This window comes from Acanthisitta chloris, unplaced genomic scaffold (genome assembly GCF_000695815.1).
Source record: "Acanthisitta chloris isolate BGI_N310 unplaced genomic scaffold, ASM69581v1 scaffold8324, whole genome shotgun sequence".
NCBI lineage: Eukaryota > Metazoa > Chordata > Aves > Passeriformes > Acanthisittidae > Acanthisitta > Acanthisitta chloris.
In genome coordinates, this window is record NW_008669808.1 from 27,469 (window position 1) to 50,098 (window position 22,630).

General features: G+C 44.9%; 1 protein-coding gene across 1 annotated transcript in view; it reads left to right on the forward strand.

Moving 5' to 3' along the window:
- Window positions 1–324: 324 nt before the first annotated feature.
- Window positions 325–22,630, forward strand: part of PLEKHD1 (pleckstrin homology domain containing, family D (with coiled-coil domains) member 1) — a 24,292-nt gene continuing 1,986 nt past the window's right edge. Inside the window, exons 1-11 of the mRNA XM_009073454.1 lie at window positions 325–473; window positions 5,692–5,785; window positions 6,707–6,796; window positions 7,308–7,384; window positions 12,072–12,163; window positions 14,101–14,153; window positions 16,144–16,238; window positions 17,187–17,280; window positions 18,546–18,724; window positions 19,434–19,566; window positions 21,537–21,681. Coding sequence (XP_009071702.1) covers window positions 325–473; window positions 5,692–5,785; window positions 6,707–6,796; window positions 7,308–7,384; window positions 12,072–12,163; window positions 14,101–14,153; window positions 16,144–16,238; window positions 17,187–17,280; window positions 18,546–18,724; window positions 19,434–19,566; window positions 21,537–21,681 — 1,201 coding nt within the window. The remainder of the gene's footprint in view (window positions 474–5,691; window positions 5,786–6,706; window positions 6,797–7,307; window positions 7,385–12,071; window positions 12,164–14,100; window positions 14,154–16,143; window positions 16,239–17,186; window positions 17,281–18,545; window positions 18,725–19,433; window positions 19,567–21,536; window positions 21,682–22,630) is intronic.

Consider the following 22,630-nt stretch of genomic DNA (forward strand, 5'->3'; position numbering starts at 1 on the left):
TTGTTGCTGAGAGCTTTCTCTCTGATGAGCTCTTTCTGCTTCTCTGTGTTCTTGAGGTCTGACTCTCTTCACTTTTTCTCCCTTGGGCTGAGATGTGTGCTGGCTGTAATGCATCAGGAAGCAATACGCAATGAGGAAACTCTCATCATCTGTGCATCAGGGAGAGAATTACTGACTGAGTGCTGAGCAGTCAAGTTATTGATTCAAACCAAAGCCCAGTCTCTCTGTCTGCTGGGCTGGTTACGTCCTTCTGGTTCATTGCATTTAATCGGATTCCCTGAGCTGCTACACAGAGGGGGAGAGTTAGAACCAGATCCATCTATAATGTTTGCTTCAAAATCCAGTTCTGTATCCCCTTCTCCATCCATGGAACAGGCAGATTCAGATGCTTTGGACATCAGCACCAAAGTGCAGCTGTACGGCGTGCTCTGGAAGAGACCCTTTGGGAGGCAGTCGGCCAAGTGGTCCAGGAGGTAAGCCACACTTGCTGAGGGATGCTCGGGTGAAATACAAAGCCTGAGGGTGCTGGGTAAGTTACAGCCTGAGTGCTTGACTCTTCAAGTGCAGCTAGGCAGGCAGAGGCTGGGGGTAAAACTTTGGGCATAGCTTCCCTGCTGTTCTGAGATTGCTTTACACATGTGGCATCCCATTGTGCTCTCTTCTTTATCTGTTCAGACCTTGTGCTATGTGCACTTCAGGGTGGGAACAGGGACTAGCTGTCTCTTCTAGATAATTATCTTACAATCGTTTCATGAAAGAGGGAGAGTCAGCTCAATTTTTTTGTCCCCAAACTGCTTGACTTTGTTCTTTAGCAGTTGTTAAAGCTCTTTGAGTCCCTTGAGTGTGAGATGGCTAGGCTGAACTGACCGTGCATGTAGGTCTATACCTGCGTGTGTCTTGTTTGCAGGGGTTTGTGGACCAGCATCAGTACTGCTGTGCTGTCTGACGGTGATGGTGTGTTTGGAACAGCACATGCAGACTCTCCCCTGGGGAGAAGGTGGCTCTAAATTGTCTCCCATCTGGTGCTGAGGAGTTGTAAGCTGCTGTGTGTTGTCAGCAGCCAGGATGTTCGAGGCTGGTTAGCATTTACTATAACCTTTTACCAAGGACCAAAGTATACTCTGTAATACTGAAGTGATGGGTCAGATTTAAGTTTAGAGTTGGTGTAGTTTCTTTATGTGAGTCACTGAATCTCTCACCTTTTGTGGGTAAGTACCTCTTTGCTGCGGTCTGCAGTGTAGACACAGCACATCAAATCCATTTCTAAAGCCAGATTTCCCAGTTTTGCTCTGTGTAGGCACCAGAGTGCTGTCTGGTCTAAGCCAGTGAAGCTGGAATAGCCTGAAAAATAGTTAAATGTTGCTTGGGAAGCAGTTTTGTGTTTGTAGCCATACTTGACCTGTGTGCAGGCTTTATTTCCCACCCCCCATCCCCCCCAACAATGGCCTATTTTCGCCCAGGAAAGAGTTTGTGCTGATGCTCCCTACTCAGCTCCCAAATATTGATATTTAAATGAATTTTGTCTGGAAACTAATGTGACTTGTACAGAAAAGAGGTGGACAGAGTAACAGAGGGGAAGGCAATGTGCCATGCAGGAGACATTCTTAAAAGGCTTTCTTCTTCCTAATAAAAATTTCTTGCAGGCAAATGGCCCACCTCTGCTCTCTGTCATTATTTATTTAGTGCTGTTCTATTCCTAGAAGTCATCCCCATCTTCGACAAGTAGTAAATATTTTAGTGATAGTAGGTGGGATAGAGATGGGGAGGTGACTCTGGGGCAGGGATGATATGGAAGATAAGGTGCAAGCATGGCAGCTGAGGGTCCTGGGGGACCAGGCATAGGTCAGTGAGAGGTGAACACAAGGAATCTGTAGGGTTTGGAAGGAAGTTGGTTCTGGAGTATAAGGACTGGAACAGAAGGAACGATATATTGGGTGGTTTTATCATGGGAGGGACTTGCTTTAAAGTAATCTTGCATGTTATTGCCATGAAGATGGGTCTGTGTAGCATGTGGGTGACTGTCCCAGGCTGTCTCTTCTCTCTCACCTTTACTGCTGCTCTCCAGAACTTCTGAATGATGCTTCATTTTTAAATCTCTTGGGGGTTTTGGTTTCTTTTTTTGAATTCAAAATCTCCATCTTTCCAGCACTCCCTTTTCTTCTGCTGTCACATCTGTGCCTAATTCAGATACATGTTCAGTGTTTCCAGTCCCCCAGTGACAGTCCCAACTGGTGTCTCTCCCCATTCTCCCTTGGCCATTTTTCCCCTTTCTGCTCTTGCTCACTTGGCTCCTGCTTTAGTTGTTAACTTACTCTTGAGTGTTGTAACTCTCCTCTACTTTACTTCATCCCTCTTTTCACCGTGCTGCACCGATTGTCCCTGTATTGTTCTATGGAGACTTTGTCCTGCAGGTCAAAGTGATGCTCTTGGGTGCTTAGATGTTGCCTTCCAGGTAAGGATAGATGAGGGAATATGATCTGAGCATAAGTACATTATATCCACAAGCTAACTGGATTTTCAATGTTTTTCCCTCATTACTTGCAGCAGGATATTTTCTTATTACTTTTTAAACTCTTGTACATTTTCATTCCAAATCCCTACATTTTCTCTCTGCATCTGTGAGGTCAGGGATCTAAAAGTTCATTAATCTGTCAGAGACTCATCAATTCTCAGAGATTTGTGCTGTGTTTTTCTCTTGTTTTTGTTTTGACTTTGGCTTCCATTGGAGCATAATGTATAATATGAGGATTATCAGAAGCACTGAGCAATAAAAATTGCGTAACGAACTAAAGCCAGGCTGTAACGGGGGTTTAACATTTAGATTAAAAATCACACAGTTAAAGATCAGTATCTTTACCTGTCTTGCAACTGTTTTCTTGAGGTTGTTCAGACTGAAAAGAATGCTGAAAATTATGAATAGACTCTCCATTTCATGTGGTGTGTTGGATTTTACTCCTTAGATTCATATTTGTGCCCACAGTATCTAGTTCCCTCTGACCCACTGGGCCAAGTATAGGCCATTGGCCAGGCAGGATTGTTCTTTAAAGGTGTTATTTCTGTGTTTATTGTGCAGATAACGTAACATTTCCCTCTAAAAATCAAGTCCTCATTGAACTAAGCATTAGAGACATAACATGAAGATGCAGCTACTTGTAAGAAAACTTTTCTACAGAGTTAATAGTTGGAGATGGAAGGGAAAATGAATCAGGAAGGCACAAGGCTGCTATTCACAGAAGTGATATGGACAGGAGGAACCAGAATCTGCTCTGTGGAGGTCACTCTGATGTCTGTCTTGGCCAGAGTCAGCTCTGAGCCTGCTGCAAGGGCTGTGGCTGCCTTTGCCATTAATGCAAATATACCTAAAAATGCCAGTCCTTGTTTCACACAGAGGTGAGACCTTGATGAATCCACTCTGTCTAGTGTGTCCCCCAGAGATGAGCCTAATGCATCTTCTAAACGGGCTGGTGTCTCAAAGTTGTGTGAGCAGTTCAAGTATGGACAGCCACCACGGGCAAAGTCACACATTTGCTTTCCTGAGGGGTTGTTAGGTGCAAGTGCTCTGGGAGGTGCACTGGAACATGAGTTTGGCCTGGAAGGGAGATGGTGCCCTGGATGAAAGGTGAATAGTAATTGCTCCTACTCAGATAACTTTTTGGACAGGCTGCACTGTGAATTAGCATCTTTTTAGTCCTCTACCAACTAAATAAGCTCAGTGCAGAAGAGTGATTTTTGCGTTGAGTCTTTCTGTGCTGCTTAGAGAGATTTTGCCAGGCGATGGTCAAGAACAAGAGGTGAGGTTGGGCAGTCGTGGTGTTCCAGAGTATCAAATGACAAGGCTGTGTCCAGCTGAGGGAGCAAGCTCACTGCTTCTCCACTCCTCTGATGTCAACATGAACAGATACAGGAAAAACATTGGAGCACAATAATAGCTGCTGGTGTCTGTATGTTCTGAAGATTTCTGGATGTAAATACACACATATTCAATGACTGTCACTTTCAAACGTTTTGGGGCAGGTGCAAAGTAGGTGCAGAGCTTGAGCTTGCTGCAAATATTCAGAAGTTTAGCTTTGTTCTATATTTTTTGGTCTCTCTGAGAGCCCATGGTTCATGTTCCTGTGGCATTTGGCAATATCATCTGTTGCCAGAACCATGGCAGGAAAGCAAGAGAGAAGCTGGTGGAACTGGTAAAGGTTTAATCTGAGTATAATAATGTGGGGTTTTATTTTTATTACTATTATTGTTGTTGTTATATTGCATATTATTGATAATTACATTTATTATTATTGTTAGAACTGCCCTTGTGGATGGGCCTCCTCGGCCTGTAGCCCATCACTAACAGTGGCTTCAGGAGAAGGTGCAGAAAAGCCCAGGCTGCACAACTGGACAGTGCTGCCTGTAGAAGTCTCCTCCTATTCCTTCACAGAAACAGGAAGGTTTCATGGGGAAGTTCTCATTATTCATGGATATGTCTTACCCTTTCCAGTTTCCTCATGATCTCTTGTCCTCAGGACCATATAAAAGTGTTTTGTGCAGGCATTCTGTATTAATTTTCAAGGTGTTCTGTATTAATTTTCAACTTACTGCCTTTCACTTTCTTTCCAAATTCCTCTTTTCTCATGTCAGAAAATATGTACAGAAGAGTACAATACGTTTTCTTTGTCACCTACTGTTTTGAAACCTCCCTACTAAACTTGTCTCTGATTTTTCACCTGTTCTTTATAATTTTTGAGTGCTGCAGAGATTTAGACCAAATTGAAACTAAGTCAGATATCTCTCCCCTGTACCACTGCCTGCAGAGTAACTGCAACCTCAATTCTTGAAGAGAGAAGGGACTCTCTCAGGGGCATTTGGAAATCCAAATAAGTTAAAAGTGGCACTCGTTTAATCATAGTTTTGGGGACATGCTCCAGTAAATTAGAGACTTGGTTTACAGATGTGATATTTTGTGGCTACTATACAGTGATCATCAGAGCACACCCAAGGCTAACTGAGCAGAACGAGGCACATTTTAACATGACGCATATGAGAAAAAATTTCAATTTCCTTTGTAGTTATGAAGGTCAATGACAAGAGACTTTGCCAGGAGCTCTGATTAAAAATATCTCTAACATTTATTTCTGCTCCTGAGTGCTCTGGGCCAATTTTTTTTCCCTCAGGAGTCACCTGGGGATGCTAGCCTGTGACTCTTCCTGGCATATGACTTGGTATTAGACACTTCCCTTCTGGCTTATGGTGAGATGGAAGGAAAGAGGGTGTCAGGGAGCACATTACAAAAATAAGCTTTCAGTTGTCTCAGGCCATGTTAGAGACACCCTTAAAAAAAAAAGAGTATCTCTCTTCCAATAGGTTGAATCCAATAGATGAACTAGATAGAGCAGGCACAGACAGGTAGAGACATCAAAAGTCTTTGGTCCTGTCTTGGGCACAGAGCATTGCCATGTGAGTAAATGGAGCTGTGGTTTGCCTGCAACACTGGTGTGTGCACACTGCAATAAACAAAGCACAAAGTACTTGAACTTGACACTTGATGTTAAGACCTCTTGGCTATGAGCCTGAGTGAGGTGCCTCACTTTAGGCTTAGGTGGGTGTAGTAAACTCTTCTGCTCAGAAAGTAGCTTTAGTTAGGTGGATATTGTGCTGTGAACGCAACCTCTGTTCTAGCAGAATATATTTCCTTTCTCTGTCTTGAAGGTTCTTCATCATTAAGGAAAGCTTCCTGCTCTACTATGCTGAGAGTGAGAAGAAGAGTTTTGAAAGCAATAAATACTTCAATATCCACCCCAAGGTGAGCTGCATTTGCACAGGGATGGGGTTATTCTATTTCTAGCTCCCCCCTCTAGCAAGTGAACAAGAGGTAAGTCACAGACTTCTCACAGATCCAGAAAAGCTTCCAAAAAAAAAAAAAAAAAAAAAAAAGAGAGAATCATGTCAGTACCATTTTGGGATACTTAATGATTCAGCACGTATATAACTTCCATATTTTATGTCTGATAGTAGATGTATTCCCTTGTCTTTGTGATCTCCTAATCAACTAATATTGTGGCTTAAAAGTACTGATGGCAAAGCCAGTGTTGGAACTAACAGCTTTGTTTGCTACTTGTTCCTCACCTGTACTTGCACTTGTTAACATCTGATAACCCACTCAGTCCTGAGAAGTGACCTCTGTAGCTCTGCTGCCTGGAGCTCTCACTGGGGGACCCTGTGCTCTGAGTCTGCTTTTGTCCTCTCTAGTCCCTGGAGGCTGATGAAATACATGTGCTTCCAAAGGTGCTGATTCCATCCATCCTGGTTAGGGGCAGCCAGCTGGCTGTCTCTGCCCACACAGCACATGTGGGCTGTCGACCTACTGGTGGTGACTGTAATGGATGCACAGCCTCTCTCATAGTGCCACACTAAATATGTAATGTCTGCCCCTAGCGGGAGATCACCTCCTTGATAAGAGTTCCTGCTTCCATGTTCTAGCTGACAGCATTCCCTCCATGAGGAATGCAGGACTGCCTTCTTTACCCCCTTTCAGATACCAATTGGGGGTTTCCTGGTGGTGGTGGTAGTCCCTTTGCTTTTCAGGAAGAGTATGTGTAGTGCCCCTCCTGGGGTAGCCAAGGCAGAGGCCCACAAGTGACCAAGTGTGAAAGTTCAGTTCCTGGGCAGTTAATAGTTATAGCTGGTTTTGCTGATTGATTGAAGTGCTCTGGTTTATCCCCAGGGTGTCATACCCCTGGGAGGCTGCATCGTGGAGCCCAAAGAAGAGGCCAACATGCCTTATGCCATAAAGATCTCTCATGAAGACTTCCATGTAAGTAGATTTCTTTTCTTCTAAAAAAACCCCAGACACCACAAAACATGTTAATGCTGAGCAGAGCTGGATTGGCAGTCTTTTCTCTCCCCACCAAGGTATGCCTACCCTGTCTGGGCAGACTATCCTGACAGAGAGGGTGGCTTAGCATCCCAAGTCCCTTCAAGGCTTTGCTGCTGCTGCTTTGACAACTAACAAGGAAACTTGCACATTCTGATGCCAGGTTTTATGATACTAGCAAACCAGTAGACAGATACTCAGGAGCCCTAGAGCTCATGTTGCTCTATCATTTTATTCCTACCATGACCACTTGCTGTGTGCACAGTTTCCAATGTGGTAGCCCTGGGCCACTATTTGCTCCCATGTGGTGCTTCCTGTGGAGGTGGAATACTGTGGTGGGCTCTCCCCCCTCCACAGCTGTGCTAGCTGTTCACTGCCTGAGCGCACACAGGCACATAAGGCACCAGCCTCTCTAATCCAGGTTTCTTTCCCCTCCCCTCCCCTCTTCCAGGGTAACATTGTTCTAGCAGCCGAATCAGAGTTTGAGCAGGCTCAGTGGCTGGAGATGCTACAGGAATCTGGAAAAGTGTAAGCTCCTTTCTCTTCCTTATTTGCTTTGATCTGCTCTGTAGATGTGTAAAGGATAAAGAGGGAGAAGCCTGGATAGAAGGACTATGGGAGTCAGACAAGCTCCTTAAAACTAGCGACAGCTTCGCTTGCCTCCTGGATTTGTTCTCTCCCTAAATAGGAGTGCTCTAAAACTGGCACAAAGCTTCCTGCCTTGGTGTGCAGTGTGGCTCTGCTCACAACCCCATGCTGGTACACTAAGTGGCATCTGCTGTCCCTCTCTCTTGCCTCAGAGAGGTGGGACCTGGGCCCAAACGAGAGCCCTCCTGGTCCCTTTTGTGTGGGAAGCCAGCCAGGTCTGTGGGCTTGGCAAAGGGGAGAAAACCTCCCTGTATGAATTTGGGGTAAAGTACGGGCAGAACAGGCAAGGTGTGAAGGCAGTGAGCAGCTGTCCATGTGACTCTACGTCCTGCTGCAAGCAGGGACCTCACCAGTGCAGTGCTGGTCATGCTGAGGTGTCAGTAACAGCCCTGAAACACCTGTGTATCTGTCTATCCCGTCTCCCCAGACCTGGGGGCACTCAGGCCACACAGCAGCAGGATTTGGCCTCTCAAGACAGTTTCATTCTGAAATGTGGAGGTAGGTTAAATCCCAGGAGAGGAGGTGTTAGCAAAGCATTCCTAGTCCAGCTGCAGGGGTGAGGGAGTTTGACTGCTGTATGCATACAGTACTGAGTTCACACACTGCTGAGAATGCTGGAGGGAGATTTGCAGCTTGTTGGCTTCCAGCTCTGCAATCCCTCAGCACCCAGGAGCCTGACAGTGCAATGAGCAGCTGACCTGCAAAACCAGAGCAGGCTCATTTTAAATCTCAGCAGATGCAGGAAAAGGTAGTGCCAAAACAGGGATTTGACTTTCCCGAGCCAGGTCTAGAAACTTCCTGAGTCTGTAGAGCAGAGTCTACTATTCAGCTATGAGGCTTGAAGCAATGAGCACTTTGCTCTGCCCTTCATGGCTGCATTACAATGTGTGTGTGGTCTCTTGCCACTGTAGGGACAAAGCTGTTTACCATGTAATACCAGTATCTACATGGCAAAGGCAATATCTCAGTTAATTTCCATGCTATGAGACTCAAAATGTCAATTTTTAATGAATGGGGAGCCCAGAGTTATGGTGGATCAGCCCAAGCCAAGCTCTGTGCTGCTGTGGTGTGCCTGGCTTTGGTGCTGGGGCAAGCTGTTACCTGCACAGTAGTGTATGAACCGCAACACAAAGCTGTCCATTAAATTTTCATGGGAGCATGAGTCCCATGGGAGGCAAGATGCAAGGCAGAGGAGTGTCACCTACTTGGCATGAGCAGTCTTGGTCACTGCAGAGGAGAAGAGACACACATTTAGCCCTTGAGCAATTTGGAAGTTTTTCTTCAATAGTGCAGCTCTGCACTTACCTTCACCAATGCTAAGATGAACTATTGCAAAGGGCAATAATTTGGTACTAAACTCATCTTTCAGGTGTGTATGGGAGGGAAGGAGCATGGCTGCATAGCTCAGGAGGGGTTCTCACAAGCAAGCCCTGCATGGCTGTGTATGTCACAGGGACAGCCTTTACTCTAGTCCTTGCTTCAATATTCCAGCAGTAGTGTTTAAAACAGGAGCTAGATAGTGGTTGCTATCATACAGCAGATTACCTGCACCTAGCTGAAAATCTGCCTGAGGCACCCCCTTCACTGCCCTCTCTGCTCCCGGTCTGGCATCAGAGGAGAGCGATGCAGCTCCTGTGCTGGCCTCATCAGTGCTGATGACAGCCTGCAAGTGAGGAAAAGCACAGATTGTGTGATTTATGTTAGCAGGGTCAGGTTGGGAGCTAAGCTAAGTCAGAAAGGCCAGCATGGGCCAATAAATTGGTCTGCAGTGAATAGGAAAGCTAAAAGGATACAGCTGAAATAGTCTAGGCAATCTGTTTCAGTGTCCTGTTGTTCTTAGATGGAGATTGTACTGCCAGTGCCACTGCAGCACTTAGGTTAGTTATGATGGTCCTGCAGTCTCCGTTGTTATTTAAAACCAGCTAAAGGAAAAAAGAAAAACCCACACAAACATCCTCAAAAAAAAAACCCTCCAATGCAAACTCCATAGACTGAGATACGGAAATAGGAGAAAGAGGTAAAAATGAACCCAAGCTGGAAAGTGTCCTTTGTTTTCATTTTGTCAGCTGTCCCTTTCCATCTGGAGTGCGTGGTGTGCGTGTGCCTGCAGAACTGCTTATTGTCTCCACCACCATAGTCAGCTCAGTGATACCTTCAGCTCTTTACTACTTTCCAAGCCTCCTGTTATACAGGGAATGGTTTATTCAATGTGGAAGGGAACTGATGGTCTCTACACCCTTCTATTGTGTTGTGGCTTGAATTTACCAACCTTGACAGGTTTTTGGAAATGCACAAAGCCCTGGCTCCCAGACAACTAGTCTGTCTTCTCACCCAGAGGCTTTTTCTGCTGCTGGTGGGGGAGAGTGGCACATGTACGCTCTCTGCCCACAGCAGCATTCCATACGCTAGTTAAAAGTAGACTTGGTGGGCAATGTGGGGGGAAAAGTAACATAGTACATATGTCCAGTGGACTGTGAACTGCAAAGTGTTTCCAAAAATTGGTTCTGGGCACTCCTTAGATAAAATGCAGGCAAAACTAGAGAGATGTTCCCAGTGCTGCAAAAAGACTGGAAGAGACAATGATTGAGATGCATAGCAAATGGTGATACTATACAGCTTTGGGTTTGTTTTTTTTCAGAATTACATTATACATTGGCTTTCTACTTGTCCCAAGAGCCTTCCTGGCCCTGTGTGTTCCAGCACTTTAAGCAGTGTAGCTTTTTCTGATGAAAACTCACTTGGCAAGAAATACAAAATAAACAGAGCCCTTGCTTGCCTCTCAGCTGAAGTCTCGGCCTATACCTGATGTGTAACCAGCACTGATTCCATCAGATAAAAGAAATTAAAGCTTAAATTCTACACAGTGATATGAGTGCTGCTTCTAAGTTACACGAAAGTGGGTGTAGTAACCTTGGAGTTAGACAGGGTGACATAGTTAGGCTGGGGAAGGGAGGGAACATTAAAAAAGTGAATCTAATCAACAGACACCTTAAAGACTACAGCTGTTTTGAAGCCCTCCATGTAATCATATGATAAACTCTGTCCTTCCCCTCACTCCCCCTTGAGCTGTTTGCTTTTGGCTTCTGTAAGGTCAGGTTCATCCTGTATCAGGGAATGTTAGTGAAAAAAATACATTCATACCCACATGTTCTCACTCAAGATGGAGATGTCTACCTGTGGGCAAAACAGCACCTTTTTAATTAGCCTTCTAATTTCCTCTGCACTTTAGAAATAGCCTCATTAGCTGAAAAGAAACTCAGCTATCTGCAAAGAGCACAAGGCAGTGCTTGGGCTGCTGGAGCTGTGAGCTGCCTGGTCCCTGGGGTGGTGTGTGTTTAGTATTCGTCTGGCTTTTGTAAGAGACAAAGTACAGGTTGTCTTGAAATTATTTTATAAGTGATTGCCAACTTAACAGTTGGCAAAGCTACCATTTCAAATGGCTCACAAAGAGGCCTCGTACAGGAAGACTCACAGATACTTAATATTAATAAGATCCCTTAGGATTTAACAATGATGACAGAATTTCTGGGCAGCAATTGCTGTTCCTGTATGTGATCTATATAAATAGGTTGGGATCAATTTTATGTGTCTTTTAATGTTACACATTTTATGTGTGTAGATACTTTTTTTCCTAAATGAAACATGAATAGAAGTGAGCAACGAATTCCATTTCTGGTTCTGTTTTTTATTTGTGTGTCCTTGTCCTTGGTATTTAACATCTGTATTAAAGTCTATCCTGTTCATCAAATCAATCAGTAATGGGCATCTGCTACACAGACTTTTTTTTGTAGCTTGTCTTCATAAAGTGTTTAAGAGACCTTGAGATCCTCTGGCCAAATGGTCCCAGAATAACACAAGGTCCTCTTTGAATTTGCTTGCTTCCTTTAACATTCCCTACTTGCCAGCATCTTGTCTGGCTTTTATCTCTGGTTCTTCATTGTTTTTACAGGAAGAAGCACTTCATTCATAGTGTAGGGCCAGACACCAAGTCCTAGCAGCTTACAGCGTTAGCAGAGAAGGGATTGAGTGGTTTCAGGATGGATAATGGATACCAGAAAGAATGAAGACAGATGAAGATAGAAGGCTTCAATAAATGGTTAATGTTTGAAGGGGAAGAGTGACTACAACAACAAAATATTGGAAAGGCTGCAGAAGACAATGTCACTGGCAGTGGGAAGTTATTCGAGTTAAAACCTAAAATCTGGTTCTAAAGTCTGTTAGGATCCATTTAAAGGGTTCCACATACATCCTGTTGCAGCTGGAGGCTGTGCATGTGCTGGATTGGTCTGGAAAGTCCATAAGATTAAGATCTCCAAAACACAGGGAAAAGATATGTGAATAGCTGTGAGATGTTGATGTACAGCTCATGTATGTTTTTAAAAAATTAAAAATTACTGAATATCAGGGAAATTTCTCCAGTTCATTTGTGCAGAAAAATTAGTGAATCGCTGTCCCAGCTGATGAGTCTGCATGTTTGAATCCCTTGGTAGTCCTAGGCTGAGTCTAGCCTCAATCTGTGGAACCCTTATCTCTCATACATTGCCTGCATTGCGTCTGCTGTTCCTAGGACCTGGAAGAATGCCCAGCTGGGAGAAGCCATGATTGAGAGCCTGGAAGCCCAAGGACTGCAGCTGGCTAAGGAGAAACAGGAGTATTTAGGTAGGAAACTTACTTCCAAAAACTGTAAACCCCAAAATAGCCATTTTGGTTTTCCTGGTGTTGTCGGTGTGGTCAAGCCAAGCAGCTACAGGTTTTTACTGTTGACTTTTATTGGATGAAGGTTTTGAGTAGTCTGCAGCTGAAATTCAGGTTTGAAGGGAGTCAAAACATGCAAATATTAAGGTAGGATCTGGACGTCTGTGAGGTGATGGATGGGCTCCTATGTGAGGCAGGCAGGGAGGAGTTGGTTCCACACCTGACAAAGGGATAATGGGGAGTGCTGAGAGGAAGACCTGAAGAGATGTGAACAGAAAATTTGAAACAGGAAAGTTTTATCAAAACATGATTTTGCAATGACCAGAGCAAACTAAAGAGACTAAAAGACTAGAGGAGTCTTGAGTATGATGAAAGACAAGATGATGGAGAAATAGAGAAATACACATTCTGTGGCAAACAGGAGATATTTGAAATATAAGATGTATATTTCACTGAGTTCTTCAGTCCATGACAAGAACATTCAGAGCTAGGCAATTGTCACAGCTGGTTACTTTCTTTTGACAGCAATTGTCTATTTCTGTATAACTGCTTAGGCTTTTGCCTCATTAGCCTTACAGTCAATGATCTGTGTCCATCCTGTAGTTAAGCTTTGAGGTCAGGCACTGCTCTTGGAAGCAGGTCAAGGCTCTCTGGAGGAAGCAAACACTGCTCTGAGGGAGTCCCTGAATCCACACTGAGTTACCTTCCACCTGCCTCCCACCCAGCTGGGATACAGGTTTCTCTCTCAGACAGGGACCTTACAGAAGTCCATCAAGCCCAGAGCTTGGGCTCCCTAGGAAGGGCAGAAGAGGGAAGGTGGGAGAGCCTCTGTCTAATTCCAGTGCATCTGTCCTGGGTCCTGGCTAGGAGGAAGAGGTAGAGAGTGGGAAGGAAAGGCAGTGGTGATGGTCAGCAGAGCTTTGGTAATGTAGTAGTATTTCTCTGGCACCAGGAGCCCTGTTGTGGGCCAGAGGTGGAGGTCTGCATTCCTCCTAGCAGCAGTAATCCTACCAGCAGTAGTAATCTCATCAGGTCCCCCATACCAAGGAAACCAGTAGAATCCTACTTGCCTGATAAAGGGAAGACTATCTAAAGTGCTACAGTGAATCTGCCCCTGCTCACGTGGCAGCCAGGTGGCAGAGCTGAGAGCTAAACCCTAGGTTTAACTATGAGGAGTGTCTAGCTTCTTGTAAGCATAACTAAGAGCTGCCTGAGGCACAGCCTCTGAGGTTAGAGAGCAGTGCAGTCCAGGTCCATCAGGTCACAGTGTAAGGAGCAGAGCAGAGCCTCTGGTGGGCATGTGTCTTCAGTAGACAAGAACAAGAGATGTTGAGGGCACCTGCTATTAACTGCAAAAGTTTTGTGGCTAAATTAGGGCTTTGATGTCTGGGTATGGCTGGGACATTACAAGGTGACAATAGGGAGGTGGCAGTGATGCCCAGGGGTCTAAGGAGAGGGTGATGTGCTAGGCAGGTGGGGATGGGGCACTGAGCTGCAGGAGAACTGACTCCTGCTAGGTGGTGTGCAACCCTGTGCACCCACTTAACCTTTCTGTGCCTTTGTTTCTTCATCTGTGAAGCAGAGATAAGAATATTTTCCTGACTCCACCAGAGGACAGTGAAGGTTGGTTCATTAATGCTCTTTAAGAACATTGAGAGGAAACCTTAGAAGGAGTACACAGCACTATGGTTGTATAGTTTATTAAGTTATTTGGCAGGAGGGAAGTTACAGAACATCCCATTAGTGCTATCTCAGCCTTTGGAGCCTCCCAGATAGATACACACAAAGGAATAGGGAACACTGCTTTTTCAAGCTTCAAACAGTCAGTGTTTCATGTTCATAGATACCTCAGGATATAAAATGCTTTTCTCTATGCTTGGTCTTTGTGTGTGTATTTGCAGATAAGCTAATGGAAGAAACAGAAGAGCTATGCCTGCAGAGGGAGCAAAAAGAGGTGAGTCTTCATCATAAGCCAATTTTCTTCAACTTGCATGTGGCAGGACTGGGAGATTGGGAGTTGTTGGTTTGAAGGTGCATCAGGGTTCAGAGAGGCTCACAGAGCCACAAGAGTCTCCAGCCCTGTGCCCTGTGGCTGAAGAGAAAAATAAAGTCTGTGCCATGGAATGGGTCCTGGAGGTATGTCCCTGCTCCCCTTTCCAGGCACTTTCCATGCAGCATGCTTGTGATTATGTCTCCAGGAGGACCAGAGAGGAAAATCAAATTAAATTCATATTTACTGGGTTGAACTACACAATTGTAATTTGGCAGATTCAAGACGAAGCAGAAAAAGCAACATGGTTTGTTCTTTGGACACACCAGAGATGGGGAGAATAATAACATTGCACTAGGGAAAAATCAAGAGAGCACTCCCTTAGATGTCACTATTATACCTTAATTTATCTTAGAATCATAGAATGGTTTGGGTTGAAAGGGACCTTTACCGATCATATAGTTCCAACCATCCTGCCATGGGCAGGAACATCTTTCACTAGACCAGGCTGCTTTATAAAGTTTATAATTGCTTTCCAAATCATTCCTAACTTATATGTGCTTAATATAGTAAAAGTGGCTCATTCTTGTGTTTACACCAAACCTATACTGATTTTTATAGCACCATAATAGTCATTGCAAGACAGCTGTGTGAATGGATTGTCCTATTATGGGGTAGGAAAGTCTGCATAGATGTAGAACACCATATTGCAGCCTTGCAAAGTGCCTCATGCTCTTTTTCAGTTAATCCTAACTGGCTGTTGCCTCTCTTTAGGAAAAGACAGCAATGCTGACCAAGGCTTCTCAGGCCTATATTTTTCCTGCATACACTTCTGGAGAGCTAAAATCCAAAGGTGGCTTGGACACTCCTTTAGGGCTAAGCTACTTCTGCCTTTGCAGGGAGACATCCCGTTCTGGTGAGGTAGCCTGCTACGCAGCCCACAGCCCCAGAGAAGGAAATGCCCTTGTCTAAAGATCCTGGAACAGATCTCTTCTCTTACAAAGCCATGTACAGTAACTCCATTGCTCACAAAGAGCAGATGGGGACAGGTTATTCTGAAGGAGTTTGGTACTGTGAAGAACTGAATGTACAACTCACTGAGCTGTGGCAGTCTGACCTGCTGGGAGCCTGAAGGCTTCGGAGCAATGTGTTAGGAAAGCAGCTTGAACCATCTATCTATCCACACTATGAAGCAAGAGTCTTATTGTGAATTTATCCAGTGTCAGTGCTCTTTTGTGACCAGCCTGGGCCTGCAGCAGTTCTGCCTAGCAGCTACAGCTGCAAGGAGATCTGACCAGGAGAAGGACCCTTGCTGTATTTTGTCCCTGTCTTTCTCCATCTGCAGCAGGTCTTGGTAGAACTGTTTCCTCTAGACTAGTGGAAGAGACAGTTTTACTGCTTGAGGACAGCTTGTGGTATTTGGTGCTCTTTAAGCATGGTTTTATCAGCACAGAGATAGTGACAGGTTGATTAAACTGTGCAAAGCTGTAACTGAACAGTTAGTGTTTTCCTGACCCGGTGGGGATGTGCAACAAGGCTGAGCTAGTGGAAGTATCACAATTCAGACACAGCAAGTCTGGGCCTGTTGCATTCTTGTCCAGGTTTTCTGGACCTACACACGTGGGTGCCTGGAAATAGCATACACATGTGGAGTCCAGCTTTCTCAGGCAGTTTTGGACATTCTGTGTCTATATGTGGCAGACCTGTGCAGGGAGCATGTCTGGGTTTTCCAGGTGTGTGGTAACCTGGCTGGGACTGCTGGATGTCTAGAAATCCTCACCAACCTCCAATCCCTTCTAATTGCCTCTGGACAGAAGTGTGGTGGAATCAGACACCCTGTGGCTCTACACAGCTCAGGTTAAATGCCAGGTTAAAAGTTCCATGCAGTGTTAACAGGGAAACCTTTTGTAACTGTGTCTGCAGAGTTAGATTCCTGCCTTCTCTTTTGGTTCAGGAACTCGAGCGTCTGAACCAGGTCCTGGAAGCAGAGAAGCAGCAGTTTGAAGAGGTGGTGCGGGAGCTGCGGCTGGAGCAGGAAGAGATCAGACGGTAAGGCAGCAGGGCAGGAAAAGGACGGGAGTTCCCACACTGGGCAGAAGTGCCACTGTGGTGGTGAAGCAAAGCAGTTTGAAAATCCACCAATTTTGTGCATATAGGAAAGAGATAGATGCTATATTGACCGAAACAGGAATGGCTGTGGACTGTTTACCTTCATTTGCTGCTTCATTTGCTGTTGCCTGTGTGACCAGTAGAATACAGCTTAGTTTTACTTTGCATTCAGGGCTCCAACAGTTTATCTTCAAAGGGTTGGGATGTGAACAAACCCCAGATTACTCAGGGTAGCATGGCAATGGACAGGTGTTGGAGAGGATCTCAGAGGCAATTAGTTCAATTGACTGACCAGCCATGTAGGGTCCAGATACCTGGATCTGATTTTTCACCATCACCTGAATGACACTGGGTCAATGATGATGTTGCTTCACCAAGAATAATTTTGTCATTTTAAGAGTTGCACTATGCAAAATATGAACACATGCATTTAGAAAGGGAAGGGTCTAAGTGCTTTGCCCTGAGTGTTGTTAGCCATTGCCCTCTTTTAATTTTTTTTCTTTTCTCTCCCTAAATAACATCTCTGAAAAGCCAGTGTGATTTTGCAAACCATTTTTGTTTTCATAGACCTACCTGTGCTTAGATGTGGCTGCCCTGATTGAGCTCTTCCAGTTACAACTGTGGCCCTGCCCTGGCTAGAGAAGCACACAAACCTAAAAGAGTTGGGTTTGGTTTGATGATCAGGGGACCCAGTAAAGTTCCCAGATGCCATAGTGTGCTCGAGGCATGATGTGTTGCTTCCTGGCAAGCTCCTGACTCTCCAGGACTGCCTGTATCAAGCAGCAGTGACATGTCCTGCACCAAGAGATCCACAGCCTGTGCCGCCTGAGCGCAGTGTGTGGGGCTAGTGTTCCTCAGCAACAGCTGTCACACTTCTTGCTTCCTTAGGGAGCTAGAGCTCACAGCCCGCTCCCTCAAAGGAGTGGAGGAAGAAAAGAAAGAGTTGCGGAGCCTGACAGAGTCCTTACAGAACACCCTAGAGGTGAGTGACCACTTCTTCCCTCTGAATGACAGCATTTAGGGCCGAAAGCAATGCTGTCCTATGGAATGAATCTCACATCTGCTAGTGCCAGCGTTAAGTCCTGTACAGGATTCATTTGGTAGCTGTTGCGAAGGCCAAAATCCCCTGCAGAAAAGTGACACAGAGCCCAGCTGAATCAAAATTTTCTCAGCAGTACCAGGTGATGTGATGGTAGGACAATAACTATAAGCTGCAGTTTGGGAAGGTTGGGTTGAACACCAGGGAGATAATTTTCACCAGATGGGTAGGCAGTGGGAGAGGCTGAGGAACCTTCATTGCAGAAGGTTTTCACAACTAGACTGTAGAAAGCCACAGCTGACCATATCTTGCTGTGCTGACAGACCAGCCCTGAACAGGAGGCTGGACTAGAGCCTGTTGTAGGGTCCCTTCCAGCCAACAAGGCTGTAAGTCTGTGAGAGATTTTAATTTTTTTGATCTGCAACTCCCTAAGTTCTAGTGGAAACTGGAGCAGCAGAGAGGCATTCCTTGTTCAAAGAAAGGAGCATGGTTTCCAGGGAATCATGTACCACATGGGAATTTAGGAAACAGAGTGTTGATATATTGAAATCTTTCCTTATTTGGTATCATTCTGGTGGATTTGTGGAAAAGTGTCTTTTCTAAATGTATATTGTTTGTGAAATTTCCACACAGCTGGAAAGCTGCAAGGTCATCCTTAAGGTTTGTGTAGATCCTGCAAGTTTATCCAAAAATCTGTTCTTTTGAGCTCTTCTCCTTGCCTGTAGTTACAGGTATGAAAAAAGAACTGGAAAGCTAGGGAAGGACCGTTCATGTCCTAGCTGCACAGTGGATTGAACACTTAACAGGCAAACAGCATATGTCCCATTGCCCTGCACTTAGAAGTACCACAGAGGGGATGCCTCCAGTTCACACTGAGGAGCAAGTTGAGCAGGCAAGGCAGGGAAGCCACTTACATCTGCGATGCACTGGGCAAGCACAAGGCTGCAGTCCCTGAGCTGTGTCGTTACCAGCATATCACATCAAAGGAGCCTGCAGGTCCTCTCCCTGTTGCACAGCAAAAGCTAAGGTGGAGGCTTGCTCCTCATGAGACAGGTATGAAATGTAAACCAAATTTTGTTATTCATGTTTTTAACCTGAATGAGGCATGTGGATGTAAGGATGGAGGGATTCATAGGGAAGAGCTAGGCAGCAACAGGAGCAGAAACATTAGACTTGGCTGGTACTCACAATCTCTGTCCTTTTTCAAGGAGCTCTCCCTGGAAAAGCAGCAAATGCTGGAGATGCTGGAAGAAAATGAGAGCCAGGTCCCACCTCCAACCAGTCCCAGCAAGGAGCAAAGCCCCATTTGGGGACTGCACTGCAGCCTGCGACAGATTGAAGAGAAGATGCAGCAACTTCTGCAGGAGAAACTCTTGGCGGAGAAGAGGTGAAGTGGGGGCAGGGACAAGTTGTCATCCACAGTGAAGAGAGTGGTGGAAAAAGAGGCAGTTTTTCCCCTTGCAGGGGGGAATTGTCTCAGGTGTAAAGCTATCAGAAAGGGTATGGCTAAATATTTGCAGGCTTAAAATCAGGATCACTTCAAAACTGTTCCTGTGTTTATCCTGAGACCTGCAGAGATGCAAGGTCCCTTACAATTTCCATTCTTGGGAGAAGCAAAGAGGACACTTCTGCCATGCTCAGGCTTAGTGCTGCCAAATAATGTGACTGTCTGCTGACTTGCTTTTTGTTTGCCAAGACAAGTCTGGAAGCTTGTCTGGTTCCCGTGGCAAGAGTTAAGGTTACAAATGCTACAAAGGAGACAGAGAGAGGCAGGGCAGATGAATTTCTTGCTAGCTGGGCCTACTTCTATCAAGCCAAGACCTGGGCATGTGAATGTGTTTATGGACTTGTCCATAAGCAGTGTTTGATGCTCCTTGGCCTTAGGGGGTTGGGGATGTTCTGTTCAAGAACTGTCCCTCTGGCTTTCTCCAGCAATGCTTGTCATTGGAGTGAAGCACGGACAGTGCTCCTGTTACTGCCTCTTTGCTCAGGGCAGCCAGGTAGTTAAGCATGCCCCATCATGATACTGAGCCCCTTTCCCTCCTGCGTGTTGTGCTGGGGTGGGAATGGTCACCTTTCTTTGTGCCATGCACCAGGATGAAGGAGAATGAGAAGCGATCCCGAGCATTGGAGGAAGAGCAGAGCGGGAGTTCTTCCCAGTCGCAAGCGCTGCAGAACTCACTCTTGGAGCTGACTGCAGAGAAGCAGCAGGCAGAGAGAGACCTCAAGGTATACCCTGCATATGTTGCTTATTGCTCTCCCTGGGTGCAGAGTTCTCTCATTTTCCCTTTCAGTTCATCCCCTATCAAGCCATCACATTATGGTCACAAATCTTAATTTGCTGTGCTTCATATTGCCAACCACAAGCGCTGCAGAACTCACTCTTGGAGCTGACTGCAGAGAAGCAGCAGGCAGAGAGAGACCTCAAGGTATACCCTGCATATGTTGCTTATTGCTCTCCCTGGGTGCAGAGTTCTCTCATTTTCCCTTTCAGTTCATCCCCTATCAAGCCATCACATTATGGTCACAAATCTTAATTTGCTGTGCTTCATATTGCCAACCATATCCTGGGCCGCATCAAAAGCAGCATGACCAGCAGGTTGAGGGAGGTGATTCTGCCCCTCTACTCTGCCCTTGTGAGACCCCACCTGGAGTACTGCACCCAGCTCTGGGGTCCTCAGCACAGGAGGGACATTGACCTGTTGCAAACAGTCCAGAGGAGGGTCACAAAGATGCTCAGAGGTCTGCATCACCTCTCCTAAGAAGACAGGCTGAGAGAGCTGGAGTTGTTCAGCATGGAGAAGAGAAGATGCTGAGAATAAAACCTTATAGCACCTTCCTGTACCTAAAGGGGGGCTACGTGAGAGCTAGAGAGGGACTTTTTACAAGGGGATGTAGTGATAGGACAAGGGGGATTGGCTTCAAACTAAAGGAGGAGAGGTGTAGATTAGGTATTATGAAGAAATTCTTTACCGTGGGGGTGGTGAGGCACTGGAACAGGTTGCCCAGGGAAGTTGTGGATGTCCTGGAAGTGTTCAGGCCCAGGTTGGATGGGGCTTTGAGCAACCTGGTCTAGTGAAAGGTATCTCTGCCTATGGCAGGGAGGCTGGAACTAGATGATCTTTAAAGTCCCTTCCAAGCCAAACCACTCTATGATGTCATGGTAACACATGAAGATGCTGTGTTGTAGCTATGTAGGACTACTATTTATTTTCTCATTCTGAAATCTGATTTACCCTATTCTGTAAAAGTAGTTTAGTTTGCTACTGTGAAAGCATCATCTAAAGATGGAGGGAGGAAAAAAAAAAGTAAGAGGAAAGCAGACACAAGCAAGAATAAAGATTATTTCAAAAAAATGCTAACATAGACATGGCAGAACCGAGCAGAAATCTTCCCTCCTCACTTATGCTCAGAGAATCAATGTTAAGATTTGTAAATCTTCAGTAACCTCTGCAGGAACTTGGGTCCAAAAGCAGAGGATTGCAGTGAGGTCGCGGCCCTTCTTCATAACAGAAGATACATTAGACTATGCAAAACTAATTGGACAAAGTATGATATTTTATTTAAATCTATATAATGTAAAGGTTATGCTTATTATTGGCTGTTTGGCACTCAAAATCCTTATTCAAATATTTTGTCTAAAAAAGCCCCCAATTCCTTTTCATGCATCTCTAATATTTTCTTATCCTGTGACCTTCCACTTGGACAAGCTAAAGCTAAGTTGACCTAAGCTGTATTATTCATTCTCATTTGCTAAGCTGCTGCTTTATTTCTAACTTTTCTTGTGTTTGTTTCTGAAACTAAGTACCGTGCACACTTTTGTGGGAATTGACTGCCTTTATTTCAAGTCCATCTCAGCTGGAATGATGTCCTCCTGTTCCTGCTCAGCTGCAAGTACTTGCATTAGCACAAATTCATGTGTGGAAATACCATCTCTGATTCCACATGGTTTATACAATGAGAGGGAAGCTAAAATCAAAGTCTGAGTAAAGGAGAACTATTAAAATAGTCTAGACTTCAGATTCTGTCTGAAAACATGAGGAACAACTTTTATGTTGTCTTACAATATTTCTAAATGGTTTTCATCAGTATTGTCTTTTCATTTTCCTCTGTGGCAAGTCCCTCATAGACCTGGTGAGTTACCAGGATGATTACTGAGACACAAGCTGGTTTTCAGCAATTCTAATTCTCTTCCTCAGGCTGAGGTGAAGGTACGCATGGATCTGGAGAGGAGACTGAGAGAAGCCGAGGAAGCATTGCAGAGCTTGGAGCAAGGCTTAAATTCTCTGGATTGCAACAAGGAGAAAGAGGAGAAGATGAAAGCAGATGTCAGTCACTTGAGAAGTAAGTCAGTCATCCATCCTCTCTACTGATGAGCAAACCCTGAGAAAGAAAATATTTCTACTCATCTTCCCAGACACAAAAAGAGATTCCCAAATTAGCAAAGCTGCACATAATGTGCTCTCCTAACATCTTGTTTCTCCACCATACCTCATTTTTGAGGAGCCAAAATGTGCTATGCAGGTACCTGGTGTTTTGCCCTCAAAGGAGGGTGAAATTATCTCCACCTTCTCTGTTGGGTGGAAGACAAACCTAAGGGTAGAGATGAGCAAATGCTTTCCAAAATGTCAAACAGGGAAGCTGTGGCAGAGCTATAAAGACTAACTAGATCTGAGTTAAAATGAGGCCTCTGATTCCCCTCAAGATATTATTCTCTCAGCCTTGGTTGCAAGACCATCATCAGTTTAAGGAGGACCATGGTTGCTGTAGCAACATGTTAATAGGTGACCCGTCAGGTGAAGTTTGGATCCTTACTCAGAGCTGAATCTCAGCATTGGCCCAGCACTGCTGTGCTGAGACAATTGGAGTCCACAGGTCAGGTGCAAGACTCAGGTTCCTCACAGGTTACCCCTGTTTCTTTGCCTTTTTTTTGTTGTTGTTGTTTCTTTGAGTTGGGGTTTGGTTTCTTTGTTGTTGTTTTTTTTTTGTTTGCTTGGGGTTTGGGGTTTTTTTTGGGAACATTACCCTAGCATTTGGCTTGAGTCAGGTTTGGGAACTGATATTAGCAGCTTCAATTTTGTGAAGTCTTGCTTGTTTTCCACCCTCAGGTATAGTGCAGGAGGAGTGGTTATGAAGATGCTGTATCTGTACAGTTAAGGCTTGATTTCAGTGAAGGGTGAATGTACTGGGCCAATACAGAAAAGTCAAAATGTCCTGTGGCATTCTGAGTACTGTTACATAAATAAGAATAAATACATTTATAAGTAGTTTTTATATCTATTCACATATTTAT